At 34.4% G+C, this 26,304-nt stretch overlaps 1 protein-coding gene across 2 annotated transcripts; it reads right to left on the bottom strand.

Moving 5' to 3' along the window:
• Positions 1-10,658: 10,658 nt before the first annotated feature.
• LOC126718193 (uncharacterized) lies at positions 10,659-23,293 on the bottom strand. 2 transcript variants are annotated; one of them, XM_050420284.1, is made up of 21 exons: positions 22,816-23,293; positions 22,491-22,576; positions 22,232-22,333; positions 21,690-21,796; positions 21,499-21,599; positions 20,830-20,917; positions 20,311-20,399; positions 19,965-20,104; positions 19,701-19,863; positions 19,445-19,580; positions 19,167-19,263; positions 17,614-17,743; positions 17,384-17,443; positions 17,169-17,287; positions 15,532-15,656; positions 13,303-13,527; positions 12,925-13,085; positions 12,139-12,302; positions 11,489-11,571; positions 11,314-11,399; positions 10,659-11,223 (listed from the first exon to the last, which is right to left on the bottom strand). In XM_050420284.1, the coding sequence occupies exons 1-21, from the start codon at positions 23,029-23,031 to the stop codon at positions 11,080-11,082; spliced, it is 2,622 nt and encodes an 873-aa protein (XP_050276241.1). In that variant the 5' UTR covers positions 23,032-23,293; the 3' UTR covers positions 10,659-11,079. The 2 variants fall into 2 exon arrangements, with proteins under 2 accessions (XP_050276241.1, XP_050276242.1); XM_050420285.1 differs by having other exon boundaries at positions 22,491-22,590; positions 22,816-22,959.
• Between the last annotated feature and the right edge of the window lie 3,011 nt (positions 23,294-26,304).

The raw sequence follows: 26,304 nt of genomic DNA, 5'->3' as shown, positions 1-26,304 counted from the left end.
TCTTCCAAACCCTGATCCCGCCGAACAAACATTAGTTTTTCCCTCTCAATCTCAGGCTCTCACCTAACCATTTTTCTCTTCTTTTTTTGCTCTTAGTCAGCCACATAATGTTTCTTCCAAACCCTAATCCTACTGAACAATTAGTAGTGTTTCCCTCTCAATCTCAGATTTTCAGGTTCCCATCAACCATTTTTCTCTTCTCTTTTACACTTAGCCACATATTTTTTTTTCCATACTCTAATCCTGCAGAACAAACAGTAGTTTTTCCCTCTCAAATTCTCAGTCTTAGGCTCCAACCTAACCTTCCCCTATTTAGGAACACAAGCTCTCAGTCTCTTTCTCAATACTCATCTCTGATTCTCAGTCTCACTTTCTCACAAAGAAAGACTTTCCTCTCAAGGTCTCATAAAATTCCTAATACCTAAGATAGTTAATCTCCTTTTCATCTCCGTTCTCCACTGTGGCTCTGCCACTATGTAGTTTTGTCTTTGGTAACCCTAACCCCTACTTTGTTTTAGTTTTATTTTATGGTCACTAAATGTTTCTTGTTGATTCTAATTTATTTATTTTTGGTTATTTTCTTGTAATTTCAAGGGTAATTTAAAAGATTCAGCTTTAGCCTAGTAAAGGAATAAATCTCAAAGGCTTAAACAGTTCCTGGGTATTTTCTCATACTATTTATATTTGTTTTGAGTTCATAATTTTTTATTTTTTTTTCTTTTTTGTTTGATTTTCTTTTAAGGATTATTTTTTATTTTATTTTCAGTTCACCATGTAAATGTTGTGTCAAACTTTCATGTTTGTGTTTGATTTTGCTTTTAGTTTTAGTGTTTTTTTTTAAAGGTTCACTCATGTTGTTTGCTGTTTGGTTTTGTTTCTAGGGTTCAAAGATTGTAAATTTATTTTTTGATCATCCTGTTGATTAATCATACTGTTGTGATTTTAGTTATATATATATATATATATATAATATTTCTTTTAAAGTTTCACTCATGTTGTTTGTTGTTTGATTTTGTTTTTAGGGTTCAAAGATTGTAAATTTATCTGTTGTGATTTTAGTTTATTATATTATGCTAATATGTTGTGATTTTAGCACTGAGAAAGCTACTTGTATAGTTTTTGTTTACTAGTATTTTATTGAAATTAGTGTATGACTACGTGTTTAAGTTAAAGGTTGCTTGCATAATTTATTTGTTGTTGATTCCTTAATTACTATGTATATGTGATTGTTATTTATATTGATGTAATTAGATCATGGCTGCTTGTGCTTCTTCTTCCACCCCCTCTACTAAGTCTACTCCTAGTTCATGTGTTGAGGCTAATCAACCAAATACACAATCTCCCATTCCACCATCAGGTGTTGCACCCCCTCAAACACAAATAGAAACTCAACAAGCTACTATTAATGATGGTAAAGAGCCTTCTAAGATATGGGACCATTTCTCTAAAATAGAGGGATGTGACCCCTTTACCCTAAGTCCCAGTGCAGTTATTGTAAAAAGAGTTATAATTGTCACCCAAAAAGAAATGGAACCTCTCCCATGTGGTCTCATATAAAATCTGGTTGTAAGAAGTACCCCTATAGGCGTGATAAAGGCCAAACCACTTTGAGTTACCAAAGTAAAAAAAAAAAAAAAAGGGGAGGGAGAGGGTGGTAATGAGTTGGTGTTAAGGAAGCTTAGGGTGGAAAGACTAAGGATGGCCTTGACAAGGATGATAATTGTTGATGAACTACCTTTTAGGTTTGTTGAGCATGGTGGGTTCATTGATTTTATGGCAGAGGTAGAGCCTAGGTTTAAAGTTCCCTCTCGGGTTACTATTGCAAGAGATTGTCTTAGAGTTTACATTAGGGAGAAGGAGAGTTTGAGAAAGGTTTTAATGGCTGGTCAAAGGGTGTGTTTGACAACTGATACTTGGACTTCAATCCAAAACCTTAATTACCTTTGTTTGACTGCACATTATATTGATGTTGATTGGGTTTATCATAAAAAGATTTTGAATTTCTGCCTAGTACTTGATCATAAGGGTGAGACCATTAGTAGGGTGGTTGAGTCTTGTTTTCTTCAATGGGGGATTGATAATATTTTTACAATTACTATTGATAATGCAAGTTCAAATGATGTGGCCATAGAATATCTTAGGAGGAAAACAAAGGATAGGGTGGGTAGTCTTTTGGGTTGTGAGTTCTTTCATATGCGTTGTTGTGCCCATATTTTGAATTTAATTGTGCAAGATGGGCCAAAGGACCTTAATGAGTTAATTGTTAAGGTTCGTAATGTAGTGATGTATGTGAAATCCTCTCCTAATAGATTTGAGAAGTTTAAGGCATGTGTTGAAAAAGAAAAATTCAAAGCAAAAGTTTGTTGTGCCTTGATGTGTCTACTAGGTGGAATTCAACATACTTGATGTTAGAAAGTGTACTAAAGTTTGTGGCTGCATTTGAAAGGATAGAGGAAGATGATGGGCATTTCCTTCGTTATTTTGAGGATCCATCTAGTGGTCCCCCTCGGTTTTTAGATTGGGAAAATGTAAGACTTTTTACAAAGTTTCTTGGTATGTTCTATGAGGCAACTTTAAGATTTTCTGGTTCTTTGTTTGTGACTACTAATGTGTATTTCCATGAGTTTGTTAGTCTTCAAGACCAGTTAAATCAATTGTGTAATGGTAGGGGTGATCCTTTGTTAAAGGGTATGACACAAAGAATGAAATTGAAGTATGATAAGTATTGGGGAAGTGTTGATAGGATAAATCTGATGTTGTTTATGGCTGTTGTGGTTGATCCTAGATATAAATTGAAATATGTGAAGTTTTGGTTTAAGCAATGGTATGATAAGGAGAAGGCTGATGAGTTAGGATTGAGAGTTAGGGAAGCTTTGAATAGATTGTACAAGCACTATAGTGGAGCAATGGGGACCCCATGTGGTGCTAGTGCTAATGCTAATGGGACTAGTGAGTTTGGTAGTAGTGATGTTGTTGCCATGTCCTCCATGCTAAATGGCTTTGGTAGTGAAAAAGAGAGGATAAAGAGGTATAATAACATTTACAAATAGCACTTAGCAGATGAGGATAGTGTTGAATGCAAATCTGAATTGGACTGATACTTGTTAGAAGCCAGTGTAGATCCGGAGACGGAAGGCTTTGATATTCTTGATTGGTGGAGGGGAAGTCTTCAAGATATAGGATCCTTTCTTAAGTTGCCTGTGATGTTTTGGCAATTCATGTCTCTATCGTTGCATCAGAATCTGCATTTAGCACAAGGGGTCATGTCTTGGATCCTTCCGTAGCTCATTGTCTCCCAATACTTTGAAGCTTTGATTTGTACACAAAATTGGTTGAGGTCTAAAGATTCAACTGAACCAATTAACCTACGAGAGGCAATGGATGAAGTGGAAAACTATGAACTTGAATCGGGTAATGTGTTTATGTTCTTTTCTAATTTTTTTTTTCTGTTTTTGTTATTTATAAATTCTCTTGTATTTTTTTGTTATTTATTTATTTGTGAGTTATTATTTATATACAATTTGTTCCCCCCCCCCCTTTTAGAGCTTGCACCAAAACCCACTATGGGTACAGATTCTGTTTTAGACTGATTTAGAGGGTGGGGTTGTTTTTTGGACTTAGCTACCTAAGGTAACTTAAAATTTTTATGTAATTTGCTTATGTTTGTTGGCTACTGTTTGCAATGTTGTTAATTGTCATGTACTACTTTCTACTTTCTACTTATCATTATTTTTTGGGGATTGACATTGTAGGGATGGAGTTTTTTGTATATGATGATTTGGAGTTGGAGTTGTTGGCTGGCTGATTGCAGAAATTTTTTGTGGTTGAATTGCTGACTTAATCATGGAGATGACCAAATTAGGAGTGTTTGGGTGCTTGGGCTACTGCTGGTTGGTGGTCGCTGGCTTGATGCTTCTTTGTTGCTCTCTACTTTATTTTTGTTTACTGGATGCACACATAACAACACAAGCACTGAACAAACACACTATTAGTCTTAGTAGACTAGACTGCCTCCATGTTTTGTGAAAAATATGTAGTTGTGTAGTGTATCAATTGTATATTCTGGTCCAACATCCATTATGTATATTTGTATAGTGCTTCTCAAGCACTACTTGACTATTTTGTAGTGTTGTACTACTCCTCCTCCTTGGGGCTGTGCTACTGCTTATATTTGATGTGATTACTATGATAGAAAAATTAATGTTAATGTTGCTACCATGTTGGAATTCTCTTGTTATGGTTGAGACTTGATACTTTATAATTGTGTGTTTGATTTGAAATGTTGTGACAGGTTTAGATTTATTAATGTGTTGATATATTTAATAAATACATGTTTAATTTGACAGGTTGAATTTAAGTTGTATTATAGTTGAGACTTGATACTCTATAATTGTGTATTTGATTTGGAATGTTGAGTCTGGTGATAGGTTTGGAGTTGTCTTCTTGTGGTTGAAACTTGATAAAAAAAGGCTTAGTTAAAAAGAAGTCATAGTGGGCTCAAAATGCTATTATTTAAAGACCTAAAAACCTAAAGCTTAGAATAGGAATTTTTAAAAATCCAACCCATATAACCGAACGAACCACACCGAACCGCTAAGATTAACCACACCTTGTGTAGACTGGTTTTTATCTTCCAAAAGTGAGGTGCGGTTAAGCATAGGGTGAAATCTCACCCTATAGGTGTGGTGCAAAAAACCTTTCCAAAACTGAATGAACCGAACCGTGTACACCCTTAATGATGGTCTAGAATCCCATGTCTTTCTAGGAAAACGAAAGTTTATTTGGGTAGATGAAGAGTACCAATGGGCCCTAGTTGTAGCTTATGGAGTTGAAACTTTATTAGCTGGTTGTGAGGACGAAGGCTAAGATCTAGAGGTTTCAGCAAAAGGTTGATATGCAATTTGGGATGCAAGTTGAGTTGTAGGCTGAGGCCTTGCTTTAGGAGCATTTTTCTTGGTCCTACTTGCAGAATTACCTCCCTGTGCCGATACAATAGCATCACAAGTTACAAAAATATTGATGGATATGTGAAGCAAGATGCCAAGTGACTAGGGTTGAAGTCTAAAAATACTTATAGCTTTATCCTTTTAAAGCCTTTATCTCCTTTGCCATGCAGTTTCAACAACAATGACAGCTTTGTTATCTCTTGAATTGTGCCATTATTTATGACACTTCCCACATTTGATAGTCTTGTTCAGTCTAGAAATTCTATATGGGTTCCTTGGTACATCAGGGGCTTTTTTCCTTAGCTTAGGAGCTCTACCAAGCATTGTTATTGATTCCGTTCCGTTCCGGCCGATTTTTCGTACCGGTATGCAAACTGGTACCGGAATACCCCACGTTCCACCTCAGGTCAAATTTCAAGCCGTTTCGGTCCATTCCGGTCATTCCGGAAAATTCCGGCCAATTTCGGCCGAGATGTAAATTTCGGCCGGTATTGGATTTGGCTTGTTATTAAAAAAAAAAAAAAAAGGTTATATTTGGGAGTTCTTTTGATGATGAATTTGATCCTTCTCTCATGGATGATGATGAGAAGGAGGAGTAAATCTTGTATTATTTGATATTTAGTTATTTATTTATTAGAATTGACAATTTTATGTTCTACAGGAATATATATAAATTATTTTTTAAGAACCCCGAAACACCCTGAAACGGTACGCCAAAATCGGCCGGTACCGAAATATTCCATTCCACTGGACAAACCGAAACGGGGTCCGAAACAGTATTAATAACAATGCTACCAAGTGGCTTGTTAGCTCAGGAGCTCTACCAAGTGGCTTGTAAACATGAGGGGCAAGAAGAGCAAGTTGTCCAATCTGAACCCATTTTGATTGGCTAGAAATTGGTTGCATATCTCCTGGTAAGTTTGAAGATATGTTTCCCTTAGGTAGCAAGGATGTACATAGTCCTCCACTTTCTCTAGGTTCTTAAAAATAGCAGCAATACTATGTTTGCAAGGTATTCCTGTTAAATCCCATATCCTACAACTGCATGTCCTATTTGACAAATCAACCACATACATTTCACGGTCATTATCAACTACATACATGAACCTATCAGATGGAGTAGCACAAAAAGGTACACAATCTTGTTTTAACTTCTCTAAGCTATCATGAATATTTGGACACACTTTCCTAGCATACTTCTCTATACCTTTTCTCTTTGTATAGAGTTTGATCATTAACCTAATTCTAATCCACTCTAACATTGCTAAGATGGACTTGTCCCTAGTAGGAAAAATCATGGAATTGAAGGATTCACTCAAATTATTAGCTAAACAGTCAGTTAAAGCCCTACTAGTAAAATAAGACTTAGACCATTGTGTAGGGTTAATATCAGCAAGAAACTGCTAAGCCTTGGTTCTAGATCCTTCAATTGCTGCATTTTCCTCTAAAACTCTCTAATAGTTTTGGCTCCAGCACATCTCTGTAATGCATCCTTCAACTCCAACCCCTTGTGGTTAACTTTGAAGTTATTATAAATATGCTTCACACAGTACCTATGCTCCACAGTTGGAAACAATATCTTAATTGCAAGAACAAGTCCCTGTTTCACATAGAATTCAATAGAAAACAATATTAGTAATATGAATAATCAAAACACATGTAGGTTTAAGCTAAACACATGCATGTATTAGTAATATGAACATACGAAGTTTATACCTTCTACCCATCACTGATAAAGACCAGAATTAGTTGCTTTGGAATCCCATTGTCATCTAAAAATTGTTGAAGGAACCAAACTCGAGAGTCCTTGTTCTCTTGTTCAACAACAACAAGTGCAATTGGAAAAATATTATCATTTTCATCCTTAGCTATGGCAGACAAAATTTGCCCACCAAATCTTCCTTTTAGGTGGCAACAATCCAATCCTATGATTGGTCTACAACCTCCTAAGAATCCAACCTTCTGTGCATTATACCTTATATACATCCTCCAAAATTTTGGTTGGGAATTTTCATCCTCCATTTCAGTTTGTAAAATAACCTTACTTCCCGCATCATTCAACCTTATCATCTCTGCATAGTCTCTCAGCTTCCCAAATTGTAGCTACTCATTCTTAGTAATCAAATCAATGGCTTTTCTCTTAGACCTATACACCTGACTCACATTTATGTCAATAGAAGTGTTACCTCACATGATGTCGCACACCAGTTGTAGTCTAATTAAGGTTCTTGCTAAAATTTTTCATGTACTTCTTAGCAACATAAACTGATGTCACTTGGCTATGTTGGAAGGTTCTAGGGTAGGTGCACTCAGGATGAACTGTCTTTATCTGGAAGGTCAACTCTCCATTGACTGTAGATGCATAACTCCTCCATCCATGCTCATTCTTGTAATAGACAAATATCTTGTTCTTCTTATTCAATTTGAACCAGATATCCACAAGTTTCTTTATAACATATTCTCTTAAAACCTCCATAAACACCTTAGCCTTCGTTTGGGAGGAAAGAATGGAATGAAAAAAATATTTTTAGAATATTCTTCCCTCCCCTTGTTTGGGAGTTTTAGCGGAGGGAATGGAAAGTCCATTCCCTTGTTTGGGAGTTTAAGTGGGAGAGAATGGAATGGTTAGAAGGGAATACTCATTCCTCCCTCTTCTCTTAAAACCTCAAATTTTTGTTCCCTCCAAAATTAGGAGGAATAGGAGGGAATGGATTTAGGTTTAATGAAAATTTTGTTAAAAATCCTAAAATACCCCTTTAATCTCAACCCTTTTTTACACATCACGGCAACTTTTTTTCTCAACCAGTCGTAAGAAAAAACATAGCTATCATTCTTGCACTCTACTGCTTATGTTGCTACTGTCGTTCTCTTCACAGCTGCTATTGTTCTCGTTGATTCATCAAATATTCTGTGAGTTTTTATATTGACTACAAGTCTTTCTTTTTCTTTTCTTGTCTGCTAGTCTTTTAATAAGTCTTTCTTTGTCTGCTAGTCTTTCAATTCCAAGCCACGCAAATGTGTCCTATTGACACTGATGTCTAAACCTAAAAATTAAAAAGTGTGGGATTTCTTGGCCAAATTTAGATTTGCTTTATTTTGTTATTTTGTTTTGTTTTGATAAGACTCATTACAAGAGTTTTTTTAAAAGATATTTGTTTCCATTTTTAGATAATGTTTATTTTGTTGACAATAAATATGTGATGCGTGAATTGCTTTACAACATAGAAATATACATAACTTGATTTTTAGCTACAATTTTTTTTCCCCTAAACTAGAATAATTTTTTATGTTCTTTAAAATGAGGGATATAATAGTAATGTTATTATAAAATAATTCCATTCTACTTCTTCCAATGTCACTTCCAAACAATGTTACTTACATTTCATTCATTTCCATTCTTTTATTTTGAAACATCCAATCAAGATTTTTTTAATTCCATTCCATTTTATTTCATTCTATTCCATTCCCTTATGAACTCCCAAACGAAGCCTTAGAGTTAAGAAACTTCATTCCCTTCCTTAGCTTTGGTTTTCTCATATCAGTTTGAATATTAAATGCTAGCTTTGTTGAAGCAGCAGCTACTAGCTCATCGTCATTAAACCCTACCAAACTTCCCATGTCATCCTCAACAGGTGGTTCAAGCCAATCATTGACTTCCACACTAGTATTTTCTCTTGCATTATTCATCTATGGGGCATCATTACCTACTGCATTACTATTATGTGGGGGCATCAGTAGCTACTGCAATACTCCTTTGTGGGGCTATAGTTTCCCTAAGTCCATTCCCCTCAGCTCCATTATGTGTAGATGGCCTAGCATCCATATTCCCAAATACATCATCATCAAAATCTAGCCCCTCAAACCCTTCCTCTAACCAATCAAATTCCGAACCTTCATTTTGCTTTGCTGCTAGCACTTTATCTCCTTCACCATCCACATGTACTTCTTCATCTACTTCACTCACATTAGCATCATCATCATAATCTAAATTATCACCTTCTACCACCCTTTCCTCAATACCTTTTACATTCTGTCCAAGTATTTCAACAACAAGTGGCTTCTCACTACCTTCCACATATAATACTATCCTATCTATTAGCCATGCAACATGAATTTCACACGTATACAACACCTCATCATCTCCAGTTATTAGTCTCAAGCCTTGCTCCAATTTACCTCTAGGAATTATATAATGATATGTACTTGTAGTAGGTGCCCCAAACTTCTCACACATATCTTGTATTTCACAAAAACTAAGCCTATTAAGGTCAACATCTTCAATTGTAGCTATGTTGCCAACTACATATTCTAGGTTTTGGTTCCACACAAAGGTGCCACCATAATTAATCTCAACAATGAAATTCAAATCAGCCATCTGCATATAAATAATTGCTTAAATTTCAAAAGTGTTAATAGACAAAAGTGTTTGTTTTGCTTTTGGGAGACAACCACATGGAAATGGACCACATAGCCCACATGTACACATGTTTTTCTTAGACCAAAAAGATTTTTAGGGTCCACATAGAACACCACACAGAAAAAGACCAAACAATTAGCAACTTTTAGCTCATTAACCAATATATAAATTTATAAGCTATTGCTGAAAATTTCTAACATTTCCTACCAGAATATGCACATACATTGACAAACGCACAAAAGTAACATTAACGTCATCTAATTTAAAAAAAAAAAAAAAAAAAATTAAAAACCTTAGGTTAAAGAACGTACCTAGAATTAACTCCAGAAGGAATTCCTCAAAATCTATCAAGAAATTCCAGTAAATGATCTTGATGGAGTGGCTCAATTGAAGAGAGAGTGAAAGAGTGGCCTCTCATGTTTGTTTTGAATAGGTTCTAGTGTTTGATTTAGTTTGTATTATGTTTTTCATTTAATAGGTGTTAGAGTAACGGCAAGTGGATTGGTAGGCTACGGATCCCTAACAGACGAAACCACTGATAGGTAAAGTGCCAATTTTTAAACCTCAAGCAAGCAAAGTGTTTTGGCAAAACCACATATGGGCAAAGTGTAATTTGTCCTTAGTTAAAAGTGGGGACCTTGGGCCATTGCCTTGCTTGTATGCTTGAACCGGCCTTGGTGTTGTGGGACTGGATATGTCAACTTAAAAGACTAGATCATGAGATCAAGTTTTAAGTGGTCTAAGAGAGTTTTGGTGTGAAAGAGAGAGACGACAGTGAAAATAATTAGAAATTGAAAATTTGAGCTACAAAATTTCATCCTATATATTTTAAGAAATGCCATGTTTACAACATTTTCACAACAAATCTTAAGTAGTAGGTTGTTATTGGTTGTTATGTGCGCACAAAAAAGTAATTAAGTTGTGGATTCAAACTAAAATAATAACTTATTACCTATAATTTATTGTAAAAACATTGTAAAAATATTGTTGACAACTCTTCTGGTACGTTTTTGTTAAAATTTGGATGAAGTATTATTGTATGCAGAAGTTAGATTTAGAAAAAGTTAGGTTTAAAAACTGTATATAAACAAATAACCTAAAAATATAAACAAATAAACCAAAAAACTAATCAAGGCATCAACTTAAATGGTGCGCGCTCAATGGCGTATTGAAATAGTATCCTCTAGAATCTTATATCAATAAACATTAGTGGTATTTTCCCGCAATTTACATATCTAAAAAATGCCAGTGACTTTTACCCCCGAGAAGAGGGGAAAAGAAAAGAAATAATAAAATGACATCAATGTAAATTTTTCTTTCAAATTTTCCTGAATCAAAACAATTTTCACTAGGGAATCTGCTACATCAATCATTTGTTGCAATTTCTTGGCAATGCTGCCGTCATGGGTATACAAGACCTACTGACATTATTATTTGTCCCTTCAGTATAGTTCCATCTTCTCATAAAACTAGTCAAAATACTGTGACAAAAAAAATACATCCGTGGGAGCTGGTGAGGGTTTACGGCATTGGTCTTGGTCCTACTATTGGCATGATGGAGAAGAATGAAGTGTTCAGCCAAACAAAAAAAAAAAAAAAAAAAAAAAATCAGATGAATTTTGAAACCTATTGATTTTTAATTAAACCATCTCATACAGGATTTGATTTTCCAACCAATGCATTGGCAGGCTTGCGAAAAACCCTGCCGTTGTGGAGCTAAAAGATATAATTGGAAATAAAGCTAGAATAAGCAGTAACATCCACCCAGTCAGGGAAAAGGCTTTTCAACTTCTTTGCCGGACCAAATAAATTTTGGTCTAATACAGAAACTTGCACCCTTAATTTTTCAGAACTGCTAGCCTGCAAAAATCACAAAGTTGAACATGATTATCAATGGCTGCAAGAAAGATCAAGACGAAAAGAAACTGCTAACAGTGATCAAAACTATACCTCTAACCAGAAGGTCCAATTCTCGTGGCTGGTTCCACTGAGTCTCAATATATATGAAGGTGGACAACCGCGAATTATTTCAGGAGCTGTACCAGTTTCACAAGGGTAAACTTTCTACTACAATGAGAAATAATTTAAGCCAAAACCAAAGTGGAGTTGGAAAAAATTTTCATACCTGGAAGAATATTATCTGCAAATGACCAACCGGATAAGGGACCAGTAATATTAAGGACTGTAACCCAAATCTCCTCTAATGAACTGAAAGAAAGACAACACATAAGTTTAAACATTACAACTGAAAACATAATTTATAATGCATTGTCCACTAGTTTCATTTTATATGTTTCAACCGTGTAAATTTTTTTTGTTTTGTTTTTGATTGTATACACTTTGTTCTATGCTTCAATTCTTCCCATATTTTTGGGTGCATATAAATCATACACCAGTCATGCATAACAAAAAGAGTTGACTTCTAAATGCATCAGAGATCACATCGTAAATTCTGGACTAACAAATATACAAATATGGGGTAGACAAGCATCTGTACATAGAACTATATATTTATACATGAATGAAACAAGATTCCAGGGATACAAATGTCTGCGGTCTGCCTAGTTGTGCAAAATAAATAAGAAACGAATAGTCTTTTAGAAAACAAGCCCATCAGAATTGTAATAAACCATTTTTTTTAAAATAAGATCTATACTATTTTATTAAAAAAAAATTGAAAATCATGAATATTTATGGCTTTCAATAGTAAACTATGACAATGTCATCCATATAAATATAACTTAATGGATAACAAATGCATTTCAATCCACTCACCCTAAGGAAAGTTCCAAGTATACTCTTCGAGATCCTTTGCTAAAAATTGTACGTGGCTTATACTCAGACAAATGTGGGAAATATCTATACTGCTTCAAAACATCATCGCTTCCTGTGGGGAACTTCAAGCTTCTTGAGAACAAAAAAGTAACTGGGTATGTTGCCTGCAAAAGAGAGAGATCCTCTGATAATTTTACATTGCATCTATTGGCAACCATGATTTTAAATTAATATAGAATGATTAATTGAAAGTAATAATTGCTTCAACTTATGCAAGGCATCCTTGGTTCATATAAATCATTTTTACAATTTAATAAAGAATGGCAAACCCCAGTATTTGTGCCAGGTGTTTAGGTTTTATTTTATTATTGTGGCTGAGGTCAGGTGTTCAGAAGACCAGCTTAGGCATCAATGAGAAGTAAAAGAAGCTTTTGTCAATCCCATAATCATATGTTGCAACAAAAGGATCTGGTCAACAAACCTTAAAATAATAGGTGGATGTGTGTGTGTGTGTGTGTGTGTGTGTGTGTGTGAGTGAGAGGGAGAGGGAGAGGGAGAGGGGGAGAGAGTAAGAACTCTTTAGCAGGAAATTAGCATTCTAATAAAAAATGACTATCATGGTTTACTTTACATCTCAAAAAACAGAAGAATATTGACTTATTGTAGGTATACAAGGCTTTGTTGGCAGGGATGAGGGGACTGTCACTTGACAAATTAGTAATTACGAGTTTGAAATGTAAAAGGTTCCTTTCCAAGGGATAGAAGACCATCTTAAATCATACATACCATCCAACTCTCCTGGTGAGACGACATTGCAGTTTCAAAAGATAACTCTGAACCAATGTGCAATTCCTTTGCCACTTCAGGTACATATTTGAAAAGGAAAAGTAGAGAATTGGAATCCACCACAGAAAAATCATACGTGGAGTCTACAACCTGATTTGCATCTGTCAATCCAGAAGTACATTTTTTTTAGATGACAGGACCAACAAAAAAGGGGGGGGGGGGGGGTGTTTAATTCCAAAATCAATTAAGTACACTAACACTTAAATTTACAGGCTGAAAGTGTAACACTATCAAATGTAGTATTTAAATCTCAAGTTTGAAAAGCTTTCAAAAAGTACAACAGTCATTCAATATATAAAATACTGGTGGCTGCAGTACCTGCAGTAATGAATGTATGCTGAAAAGCAACCCTCTTAGGTGCATCGTTGCTATATGGAAAGAATTGCGATGACAGGGCCAAGGCAAGCACAGTAAGATGCAGCAAAAATTGCAGAACTGATGACCTTGCTAACCAATTACCACATATAGGTAGTAGGGGGCCCACACACAAACCAGTTACAACTCCAATTGTTGCTGCCACCATAATATCTGGAAGAAAATACCCTGAAACAAAAAATCTGATAGTAATTACTAACTACCATCACTATTTGTTGCCTCATGAACAAATGTCACATAATAAATTCTTTGGATTATTGACTTTGAACTGCCTTATATTTTTTTGGATTATATAAGACAGCTTAGGTTGTAATTGGATTTGAGGATTCAAAATCAAGGGATTTGAAGAATATTGCTTGTATAAATTGTGTGATATGAATTTAACAACACATGATAATCTGAGCTTTAAGAATTTTTCCCTAACCAATTGTAATTGGTGCTGAATTTTAGGCTGTTAAGAAGCAAAATATTCATAAAACAAGTATATAGCTAAAATGAGAATGTTAAGATGAATAGGTGGAAATGCATGAAAAGATAGGATTTGAAATGACGAATCCACTTAAAGATATGGGTAGCTCCTATTGATGAAAAGAAAAGGAAGAGTCACTTGAGATGGTTTGGTCAGGTTTTGAGGAGAGTGATTAATGCACTGGTAAGAAAGAGTGAGTTGATCCAAGTGAGGGAGTGTAAAATGTAGAGAAATAACCAAAATAACATTATTAGAAGTAATAAAAAAAGACTTATTGCCAAGAGCCTTGTAGCTCAATTGGTTGACATCTCTTGATATTTCCAATTGTGAAATCCATGGTTCAAATCCGGCCCCCCCCCCCCCCCCCCCCCCCAAAAAAAACTATCGAATTATCCAAAAGAAAAAGGACTAATCAATTAAGAAAGTAACAGAGTGACAAAGTTTGGCTACAAACTTAGTTGTAGCCTAAGGTTAAAACTCCAGCTATAAAAATTAACATGATTACATATTTTGAAAATTTAATTGTTGGATTGCATGATTTTTATATTTTGAACACTCTTGTTAAATTTCGTGCCAATAGGATGTTATTTACTATTTGATCCATAAACTTATTTTTTATGCATAATTTTAGACTACAAAAACTAGAAATTTAAACATTTGATTTATGACATAGCTATTGATCTTTGATATTCTGGAAATTTTGCAAGCATAAAGGATATAAAAAGAAAATGTAACCAAATCCAATAAAAAGATATTGAGTAGAGTTGTAGCCTTAGACCATAACCAAGTTTGTAACCAAACTTTGTCCGTAATAGGGAATATGACTTCAGATGGAATAGAATAAAGGAAAATAATACATGTGGCTAACCCTAACTAATCTATTGAGGATCCATGGCCAACCCCATATATTTGGGTCATGGCTTGTTGTTACCATATTATTATACCTAATAATTTTAAATTCTTGTATCAACAGATCTAAATCCATCCATAAATTTCATAAATAGAAAACAACTGGCTGTTTCATACTCTATTCATATCATTTAAACTAAAAAGTGAAACCCAAATCCTTCTCTTTAAATGCTTCCATCCAAAACCATAAAAGTGTCATTTTTTTCTTCTTCTTGACAATTAATAAAATTTGATTGAACGGAAAAAAAAGAAAAAAAGAAAAAAAAAAAAAAAGAACTATAAAGGAATATCTTGAAACTTCTAACAGACGGACTTTCATAAGATTAGTATGAATAAATCCACTGACCATAGCACAACAGAACAGAAGCAGTGGATAAGAGTCATAAACACATGAATTGACCAGTTCATACAGTTTTCCCAATACAAAAGAAATTAACTGTAAGGTAAAGTTCATTTGTCAAACAAGTGATAACATCCATTTGATTAACTTCAAGTGCCACATCTATCCAAGTGCTCACTGAGGGATGCAACTCATTATTAGTGCAGCCATAATTAAGTTCAGGAAGTGATAATATATCCTGAGCAGGATTGAGGGATGAAAACTCGTCTCTAAAAAGTAAAAAATATATAAAAACCTTATGCAAACAAAACTGCATTTTCAGTCTTCTATGATTTTAACAAAACAGTCTTGCTATGGTTCATGCCTCAAACAGTAGCAAGATTTTTGGAAATTAAAGGTTAATATATCATTAGCTGAAAAAAAAAAAAAGAGATAAAAGTTTAGAAAATCTAACCGTAAGGGGGTGGAATAGCACCCACCATGCCCATCTTTTCAATCACAAATTGAACAAGAAACCCCCCGAAGTAAACACCATATGTAAGGCATGGAATTAGAGGTATTATGTAAATAACTGTTGACCTGAAAAAATAAAAATCTTAATCAGATCACAATGTTCAATATGCTACTACTTTTAACTCGTTGCGGAGGATATAGAACACTAATGAGAGAAAATGAACAATGCATACAAGAAAATGTAAATGAAGGATTTATTTTCAAAGAAGAAATCAACTAAGAGATCATGCAAATAAAACTGGAGAGGAAGAGAGAGAAAACAAGGTTGCACTCCAAATTCATAGCTTCACCATGGGCAAAGAAATCAACTATAAACTGGATGTACGAATAATCTATACTCACTATCCCATCCCTACTAAAGGTTGTACTCATTGCACAAAACTCCTTGTTTTAAACTTTTTGGGAGAGGCGATTGGTAGGTAGCCTTGCACTCATATTTTTTTGAAGAGGCTGATTCCTAGACTCGAACCTGCAACATATTGCTTTGGGTGGGACTTAGGGAGGCACTTGCCATCACACCGAGGCCCAACATCTAATCACTATCCCCACTAGATATACATAGTTCTTTTCCCCACACTCCAAACTTATGAGCCAAAGACTTAGGCTGCATTTGGTAAGGAGAGAAAGGATGGAAATTTTTTGGTGGAACCCAAGTGTTTTCTCTATGGACCCACCAAAAATTGATGTCTCCAAAATGGAGAAAAAACAAGGATGGAAAACTGGTCCAATTGGTTTTACAAAACTACTCCCTTCTTTGTTACAAGCTTCTTTTTGTTCTCATCCATTTTAGTCTTTTTCTTCATTTGTTTGTCTTTAGCTTCTATCCCTGTGCAGTACTAAAAGTAACTTGCAGATTCTTCTTTTTCTCTTTTCTTTGTTCTTTGCTAAATGGGTGTATATCATGTTTGCTATCATGGTTTTTTTTTTTTTTTAACTGGCCATTGTTGGGGTTTTATTTATTTATGTTTCTTTGCTTTAATTTATTTTTTAATTGGGCATGATTTTTGTTTTAATACACTTGGTGGGGTTATTATTTTTTGGTTGATTGTTTGTTTATTTTTTAATTGAGCACAGTTTTTTAATAAGGGTGTATGAGTCAATTTTATACCAGCTTCATTTTCCATCCTTGCATTTTTTTCTTCTCAACCAAACAAATGAATTTTCCATTTCTCAACTGTTCCATCCTTCCAACCAAACGCATATGAGAGAAAACTATATATTTTCTATTCTCCCACTTTTCTATCCCTTCATCATTTTCTATGCTCCCTCTTTTCCACCCCTCCAACCAAACAAACCCTCTGCAGGGAAGCATAGCTTCTTTCTTTGGCTAGGCTGAAGCCCATTGGACTTGTAAGCTAACCAAGCATCCAAAGGTGACGTAGGATCTGAGAACCAATATTCACAAGGATTGCAAAAAACCAAAGAGTAGATATACAAGACCTTCACCCAATAAATTAAGAGTTTCTCTATACAAACAATTAGGAATCAGCCACAACATAATTGACTTCCAAATTAACAGCTAAAAGAATTGACATTGCAAAAGAAAGAAATCAAACTGACTGACATTGATATGAGTACCTGAGCAATTGGCATCCATAATATTTGACTGCCAAGCGAGAGGAAACCCATGAAACAAGCATAGAAGCAGACAGGAAAAAAGTCAAGAAGCCTCCACTCAAGCCAGCTACAAGATAAGCCTGTTTTTACAAAGGTTCTTTAGAAATTTTAAAATTTTCTCTATAGAAAGATATTTGAAATTTACTAATTAAACTAATCACAGTAGCACAACATACCAATGTAAATATAGCATGATAACCAAATGCTCCCCAAAATCTTGCTTCATCAGATAGTGCCTACAAGATTCAAATTTAAGGTTAATGCTAAGACAACCACATTGAGAATCTGCTATAGGTTTATACACTTAAATGGGGAAAAAAGATAGAATGAAAAATCTATGAAAGAATTACATGGTGAACTTGGTCTTTACCAAGGAATATTTGAGAATATTCAAATAGAAGTTTACCTCTCTTGAAGTTTTAAGAACTGAAACCTCTTGAGAGAGAGGAAAGCAACTCCAAAAGATTCTTGGAATTAACAGACCAACAAGTGAACAGGGGACAAACATCATGAAAGCCAAGTATGGATGAGCAAACCTGCATTCCAATCCAGCATGTCAAGAAGAACCTTGCATATGCACCGATACTTATTTTTTCTTATAAATAAACAAAAATTTTATTGAAAAAATACTACTTCAGATACATGTATAATGAACATAAAGGAATCTAAAGAATTACAAAAAAATATTATGTAGAGAAAGGAAACGACTCTCAAAAATCAGAGAAGGAGATACTATTAGTAAAACCCCATGCATGACACCGATCAAACAAAGATCTAGTAAACAATGTTATCAATCGAGTCCCTGAGCTTTCTGTATCCTCAAACAAATGACGATTTTGTTCCCACCAGAATGTCCACATCAAAAGTAAGACTATGTTCCAAATATTTGAGGAATGCACTAATACCAAAGTGTAAAACTTGATCTTCAAATAAAACTAGAGCCACTCCAAAGATCCGGAGTTTATTTGTTTATTTATTTTTTGGTAGAGGTTTCAAGAAGTTTAACATGATAAATCGGCTTGGAATTCAAAAACAAAACTTATTATTTAGAGACACATCTGGAATCTTGCAATTACTTTATCACTTTGTGCTTAATTGAATCCTACTCTCTCTCTCTCTCTCTCTCAAAGGCACAAACAATATGACATACTACTAGGCCACTTCATATGCCATGATTTTCCCCAATAGCCGTAATATGCCACAGGTTAAAATAGAGAAACTCATAGGGTATAATCATGCACAATGAAAAATTCTTTCAATGATGGCAACAGATTATATAAGCCAGTGAAGCACGGACATGGATATAGGCACGGGTACGACATGGTGACACGGTAATTTTTGAATAATTAAGACACAGGTACAGCGGGGATGATACCTATATTAATTAATTATTAAATATTTTTATTTTTAAATATTGTTAAACATTTATTTTTCATATAATGTTAAACAAATATCAATTTAAGAGTAATAAAGGATACTAAAGTGAATTCATGACTAATATATGATGTTTAGAAATTAGAATACAAATCAAGAATAAGATCTAAAAGAGTAAATAAAAGATAATCAGATAAGTGTTCAAGATTAAAACTAAAAAGAAATAAAAGATAAAGAGTCCCTCTTGTGTTCCAAAAATTTTCAAAAAAAAGAAAAAGAAAAAAGGACATGACTGGGACACAAGTACAAAAGTGTTCTAGGCGTGACTCGTGTCCAACATGGGTATGGCACCCCAAATGAAATATCCGTACTTTCTAGTTATAGGCTGAAATGAAGTTCCTTGAGATCAAATAATACCAAATACGATTTTATCAATTAGTATAGGGATTTCAAACTCATATAAGCTACACCTTAAAAAATAATGCATGGACAAAAAGCTAATACTTCAATATTTATATAAAAAAACAACATTAAGAAGATTTAATATTTATTGAAAGAAGTAGTTCAAAAAAGATATCAACCCACCAGCTCATCGCATGACTAGAGAACAGCAATCTTATGATCGAAAATAAAATCGGAACAATAATTGCAAGTATAACCCCAGTAGTGTGGAACAGCAGTCCTGAAAAATTACAATTTGACAAAGTTACCAAAAATCTTCCAGTGGCGCCGATGTTAAATAAGAAAAATATGGAGTAAAAAAACCAAAACTCTTAACAGGAAGATATTATAATAAGATTCAGACCATAGAATGTCAGCCACAGGAAACATTTTTAAATAAAAAATCAGCAGTGACAATTTACCTTTTGTAAAATCACAGAAGATTGCAAACCAAGAACGCAATCCAGAATACAGCAAACACAAAAATAAGGGCATAGTAAGGAAGATGGCAATAGGAATACTATGAAGTATAAGAGCTACCCTTCTTGAATAGACTATCTGAAAGATTCAGCACCCAAAAAAAAAAAAAAAAGCAATGTTATTTGTCACTTAAGATTACACTTGTAGGATGACAAATCTATCATAATCAGATTTGTAAATCAGAATTTAAAAGCATACCATGAACCATGTTAAGTAATCAAAGAAAACATCCTGATCCACGTAATTGTTGGCAGTAGCAGCAAAAGATTCTCTATCACGGGCATTTTGTAGCATAGAAGAATTGGTGAAGGCCTTAATTATGCTGAACAAATTGTCCCCACGTGCTTGGATGCTCCCAGGTCTGGAAACATTTGGATGTATAAGAGGAAGTGTTTAAGGATGAAATAACATAAAAATTCCAATTAAGTAAATATGTACCAAAATAGCACATGTAATGCATACAATAGTTTCTCAATTGTATCATAGGAGGTATGATAAAAATAACCACCAAGGAGAAAGATGATATCCAGCCCAGGAATATTGCCATAATCTTGGGAAAATATTCGGTAATCTGTATCTCCAGGAATTACTGGAAAAACATCCTGCATATAACAAAAAGATCCTTTGCAATTAAATCAGTTATTACCGAAACAGAAGACAACTGCAGCAAAAGCACATAAAATGTCAGGGGGAAAAGAAAACACATGCACACACACAGAAGGAAAGAAAAAAAAAAAAAAAAAGAGATTTGAATTTAGGAATTTAGTTAGAGAGAGAGAGAGAGAGAGAGAGAGAGAGTAATAAAAACCTGAGCCGCACTATGAGCCATTGGGTACACTGCTGATTGAGCGTAGATGCGAGAAGGCCATGAACCAGGTCCAGATTGGCAAACCAAGTCTGTAAATTGAACAACACAAAAATCAGCAATGCATTATGGAACCACAAAGCTAAATATAGAATGGGAAGTTGTTATCCTCAATCAACAAAGACGACAGTTCTCAATATATGAATTGTTTCTCTATTTCAATAAAAATGTTATCAGGAGCAGAAATTAAGCAGATGCTGATATCTATTGTTAATACAGGTCACCTTCATTGACCATGCTTGTCAAGCATTTCATAGCACAAAAATATACCCATATTTTTAACTTAGTTGAGGTTACAATTGGAAGAAAGTTGGTTTGTCTGTTTTCTACATTATAGATTGCCCTAATCCACCAAAAGGAAAAGGTTTACCAAACAGTTAGTTGCAGACTTGCACTCTTGCATACAGCCATATTAAGCATAAAATTTTCAGAAAATAATATTGGCAATGAATCATATCCTACCAGGGCCTCCAGAACCAGATGCTTCCACATTTATAAAAGCTCCAATTGTATCACGCCATTTATGTGTCTTCATGAAACCATGTGCAGCCTGAAACAGAAGGAGTAAACAAACAACACTTTTTTTTTATATATAAGTAATGATAATTTTATTCAAAGTGAACGAGAATACATAAACAAACCAACATGTCATAAGTTTAATTGAAAAACAAATAACTGTCAGACATATAACCATATGATTTTCATAGCTGAAATGGTGATGGTTGGCTTTGCTTCTCTTAACTAATTAACACCATCATTTATTCAATCTCCCAAGAAAAGGGAAATTGTCAAGGAAGTAGCATCAGGCCATTCTCACTTCTGTTAATTTGTAATATACGTCCTCCTTAATAGAAGTATAAAAAAAAAAAAGTATTTTAACAGGTGGAGCACATTAAAGTTCAAACACATCCAACTTGCACATTTATACAATAGGATCACTTGCATCTACTACAGCCAGAATCCTTTTCAACCATGCTGCTGATATCATGAGGCAAAGCCTAAATAAAATAATATTACACCAGGAGAAGTGCATACTTAAAAAAAAAATTATTAGAAAGAGAAAAAAAAAAGAAAGAAAGACAGAGTTAAAATCATTTTTCTTCCAAATAAAGCACAACCAAGATGCCTTACCAACATAAATAGTTCTTCAGCACCATTAAAAAGAAAAATAATAGGCCGAGGTGGGACCCAGTTAGAGTCTACAGTGAGCCTTGCTACTTCCAGCAATGATGCTACAAGAGAAAGGAAAAAAATAAAATAAAATAAAATAAAGACGAATCCAGCAAGAATGGCCAATAGGTGTAAATTTTCATTGTACCCACCAACACATGAACCACAGTCACCAGCACCTGGGGAACCAAGCGGGCTATCAAAATGACCATTCAATAAAAGTGATGGGTCACTGTCCTGTGAATTTGCTGGTGATATCCTGTCATTCAGCAAAACTAAATCCTTAGTGATATTTGTCAAAATTGCAGTCATTTTTTTTTCCCTTAAGTAATGTCAATTTACGCAGACAAACAAATTTCCTCTTAGAATGCAGTAAATTTACATGTTTCAAACTTAACCAATCTTAAATCATTTGTGTCTTTGTCCTAACACTTCCTCATTTTATCCCAATAAACCTCTTTTCGACCTTTACATAAGTCAAAATGTTCCATTTTATCCCCAATATAGTTAAATTTTTCCTAATAGCATCAAACAATGAAACTTTGCGTGCTTCTCGTGATAGTATATTTAATGCAGAAAGTGGGGCCCAGTAGTTTTATGGCTGATTGATCACCGATATATAAATTCCAGGAGTAGCACAATAAATGCAAAGTCAACAACCAATACAAATTCAATCAGAACAATTTATAGTTACCTCATCACGATGTTTGTATGATTTCTATAACCCAGAGATATGCTGTACCCTAAGAACATCATGTTGAAGGATCCATTAACAACAGACTCCTCAATTTCTATTCTGCAAATAAATAATTCAACAAGCACTGCAAACTGTTAAACTCAGATAACCAACAAATTTACTCCAACAATTAGTAAACCCAACAATCACACAGAAACATTGAATGTACATTACTTCACAACATAGTAAATTAAAAAAAAAAAAAAAAAAAACCGACCTAATATCTGATCCAGCTCGCTCCTTTATCATTTCCAGCTGTCCTTTGATATAATCAGCAGCTTCTCGCAGACCAGCTCGACCTTCCTATCAACCCATTACTTATAAATTAAAAAAAAAAAAAAAAAACAAAAAAAAACAAAATTTTTTATAATCTAAAGGAAAAGCTCGCCTCACAACTGACCCCACCGGCCATTTTTTATTAAAATTCAAAATTCAAACTACAGGACATAAAATTTATTAACAGAGGTTTTAGAAATTAAAACCAAGAATTGAAAAGAAAAAAAAAAATTAATTATTGGTATCGAGAAATGATTTAGACTCACTTGGCGGCCATCGATATCTTCGGACAAAACGCGGATGTGTTGGACAGCCCTGGCTTCCGAGAAGCGATCGAGAGGCGCGTCGATCCCAAGAGGCTTAACGAACTTCATGTGGAGAATAGGGTGGACAAGCATCGTCATGAGACCGTACATGATCGCCAAAGCGAACAAGAATTTGAACCCAGAGATATCCCCCTTACTCAACCTCATCAGAGCCATTTTTCTTTTTTTTTGGTTTTCAGCTCCGAGAGAGAGAGAGAGAGAGAGTCAATCACAATGAAAACACACAGAGAGAACAAGGCTTTTTTATAGTGATTTGTAGTGATTTGATTATGGAAAGGGAAGAGAGAGTGAGAAAGAGAAAGAAAGGGTGACAAAGTGAGTAAATGTAGCCTGAATGTGTTTGTTGGCGGAGTTTACATGCGTAAACAAATGGTATAAATACAAATGGTCAGAACCTCCCACGACGTTTCGTTTGTCGTCTCCTCAAGCGAGGTTTAACCAACTCTACGAAAATGCGTGTTTTTGACAAGTTATACCTTGTTTTATTTATTTATTTAAGGATTCTGTCGGGCCTTTCTTTGGAAGTATAAGTCATAAATGTGTTTGGGTTAAATTGGGTTTGTTTTAAAAATAAATTTTTATATCATTGACTAAATAAAATATAAAAATTAAAACTAACTATTACTTATTATTTTATATTTAAAATAAAAAGATATATTTAATTAAAAAAATACTAAAAATAAGTCAAATCCAGTTAAAATAATTTTAATGAGTTAGGTAAAACCAGTGACAGGCCTACATGGCAAAATTTGCTGAATAGTAGTATCATTTTAGAAAAAAAATTTGGTGAATAGCATGCAGCTGAACTACTGAAGTTAATTAGTTAAGTAGACTATTTTTGGAACTCAAGTTTGACAAACTCAAGTTTCAGCCTAAACTCGAATTTGACAAACTCAGGTTAAAAAAAAAAAATCTACTTAACTAATTAACTTTGCCTGCGTGCTACTTTCTTTTCTTTTTTTCTAAAAACATGCTATTTAGCAAATTTTGCCGGCCTACATGGATCCGGATAAGCCCACAGGGTTTTTTTGTTCTTTTAAATATTAAAAATGAAGTAATTGATTAATTAGTAATATGAAAACAATATAGGTAAAATATAGTAGCTTCTCTTTCATAAGATGAAATAATCATTTTAGAACATTATTATTACATTCTCATTATAAGAAGTAAGTAGTAGTTGTTATTGTGAGCGACTGAGTTCTCGGCCAGCCAATTTTTCTAATTTGGGCCTAACTTGCATAAACAGGGTGGGATAATGCCGATTGCCACTCAAAAATGGTGAATGCACTGTTAATTTTTCTCATATTTGGTGATGGATTGGGTCCCAATATATCCTTTAATTCTTTCATGTGTGTCTCTAAAAGCCAACAAAAGAACATTGTGGTCCTCTCATTTTTAGCTTTATGACCTAAAGCATTCTCATATTTGGCCAATATTTAGTTGATGGTGTATGCTTTAGAAGGTGTGGTCCTACAAAATAAGAGACTATTGTCCCAAAGAAAAGGCGAGTAAGCTTGTCCTAGGTTGCTTTACATAGTAGAGTATGATGAAAAAAGATATAAGGACAGAGGATCAATTTGCGTGGTTCCAGGGACGGAGCCAAGATAACTTAGAGTTAGGGGGCAGAAGTATAAACAAATTTTTTTTTGAAACTCTAAATAAACATTCATTTACTAAGTATATATTTGTCTATGCAATCCAAGATCAAGTTCTAATTGCAACGAACTCATATCAACCTTTTGAAATTTTGTTTGAGAATTTTGCTCAATAGGAACATCAAGATTTTCCTCAACAGGTTCATCAGGATTTTCCTCAATTGAAATATCAGGATTTTCCTCAACATTAGTGGTTGGCAATGTTGCACTACTAGTATTAGCTTCTAAATCATTTGAAACTTTTCTTTTGAAAAAATCAAATATGGTAGTTAACTTTTTCATAATCTACAAATAAAATATAATTTGAAATTATTATGTTATTATATGGTCAATAATCTACAATCATTACACACAATAGACAAATATTATGCACACAAACATTCAACAACTAACCAATAAATTTCAAAGTTACAAATAATCTCTTTAATTATTTATCCAACTTTAATATTTTAAAAGACACTAAATAATATACAAAAACACTAAAGACAAAACTACAAAAAAAAAAAAAAAAAAAAATCACAAAACATCACAGCCTATTCACTATTGCTAAAGACAAAACTACAATTAAAAAAAAAAAAAAAAAATTACAAAACATCAAATGCAATAAGTGTTGACTGTTGCGTGTGGTGTTGTGTTTGTTACTTGTCAAATGCAACTTTTTCATTTATAAAAGAATGCTAAAGACAAAGATCAGAGTTTTACCTTTCTTTTATCTCTTTCTCTCTAATATATTATGCCTTTGAGTCTCAGGTCTCTCCGTCCCAGCCCCAACATCCCTGATTGCCACTGCCAGTGCCACTGGCTTTGCTTCTTCAGTTCTTCTGCCTAGCTGCCAAATTCCTCACTGTGTTCAGTCATAAGTTAGGTTTTCCTTCCTTTTTTTTTTTTTTTGGGTTGAATGGCTTAGTGGTGTGGACACGAGGTACAAGCCCCCAATTACACGCACGTATAGGAGGAAGAGCAAAAAGAAGACGGCCCAACCTATGGCCTTATGGATGGAGCATACTAGTTATTGGGCTTGAAATTAAGCAAGCCTGAGCATTTAATGATTAGGGTTTCTTTAGGGTTTTTTATTATTGGCTATTTAAACACTTTTTCAGATTATTGTAAGACAGTTTTGAGAATTATCAAAAAATAAACGTGTGTTTTCTTTTACTGGTGCTGACTCTAGTTTGCTTGGTGCTGACTCCTAGGGTTTATCTTTCGTTCTATTGTTAGTGTGGTTGTCCTACGTCAGTTTTGGTATCAGAGCAAAGTTCCAGTCCATACAACACATCCGTAGACAACCAATAGAAAGCAAAACCATCAAAAAGAGTAACCTACACAAGACCCATCAGCCACTAGCCGCCGGAACCCACAAATCAACACGCACCGCCGCAAGACCCAGCCGCCGAAACCCATTGTCGACTCACCGCTGTTGAGATTGACGATCAATTGCCGCTGCTGAGATTGACGAGCCACTGCCGCTGCCGAGATCCGAGACAAGCAGCCACCCGCCGTTGTCTGCGCCTCCTTCGCGCCGCCACTAGCGTCAGTCCCCTACGCCGGCATAAGACTCTCATTGTAGAGAAAAAAAAAAAAAATATATATATATATATTTTTTTTTTCTCTTTCTCAGTTTTAAGTCCGTTGTTTGTTTCTTTAGTTTCTTTAGTTTCTTTAGTTCAGTCTCAGTCTGTAACTTCTTCTAAGTTTTAAGTCCTTCGTGTACTGTATTTTATTATTTTTGCATTAAAAAAAAAAAAATCTGACCAAGCAGATTCCAGGCCCGTGA

The sequence above is a fragment of the Quercus robur genome, chromosome 3, assembly GCF_932294415.1.
Source record: "Quercus robur chromosome 3, dhQueRobu3.1, whole genome shotgun sequence".
NCBI lineage: Eukaryota > Viridiplantae > Streptophyta > Magnoliopsida > Fagales > Fagaceae > Quercus > Quercus robur.
The sequence above is the reverse complement of the archived record's forward strand: the minus strand, read 5'-3'. Positions and strand labels throughout refer to the sequence as shown.

What these genes read in the sequence shown, in the direction of transcription:
- LOC126718193 (XM_050420284.1), bottom strand. Translation starts at nt 23,031, where the DNA reads ATGGCTCTGATGAGGTTGAGTAAGGGGGATATCTCTGGGTTCAAATTC. An exon ending in AAGATATCGATGGCCGCCAA is followed by an intron (nt 22,577 to 22,815) that starts GTGAGTCTAAAT and finishes ATGGGTTGATAG; the next exon opens with GAAGGTCGAGCTGGTCTGCG. An exon ending in TACTTGGAACTTTCCTTAGG is followed by an intron (nt 11,572 to 12,138) that starts GTGAGTGGATTG and finishes TCTTTCTTTCAG; the next exon opens with TTCATTAGAGGAGATTTGGG.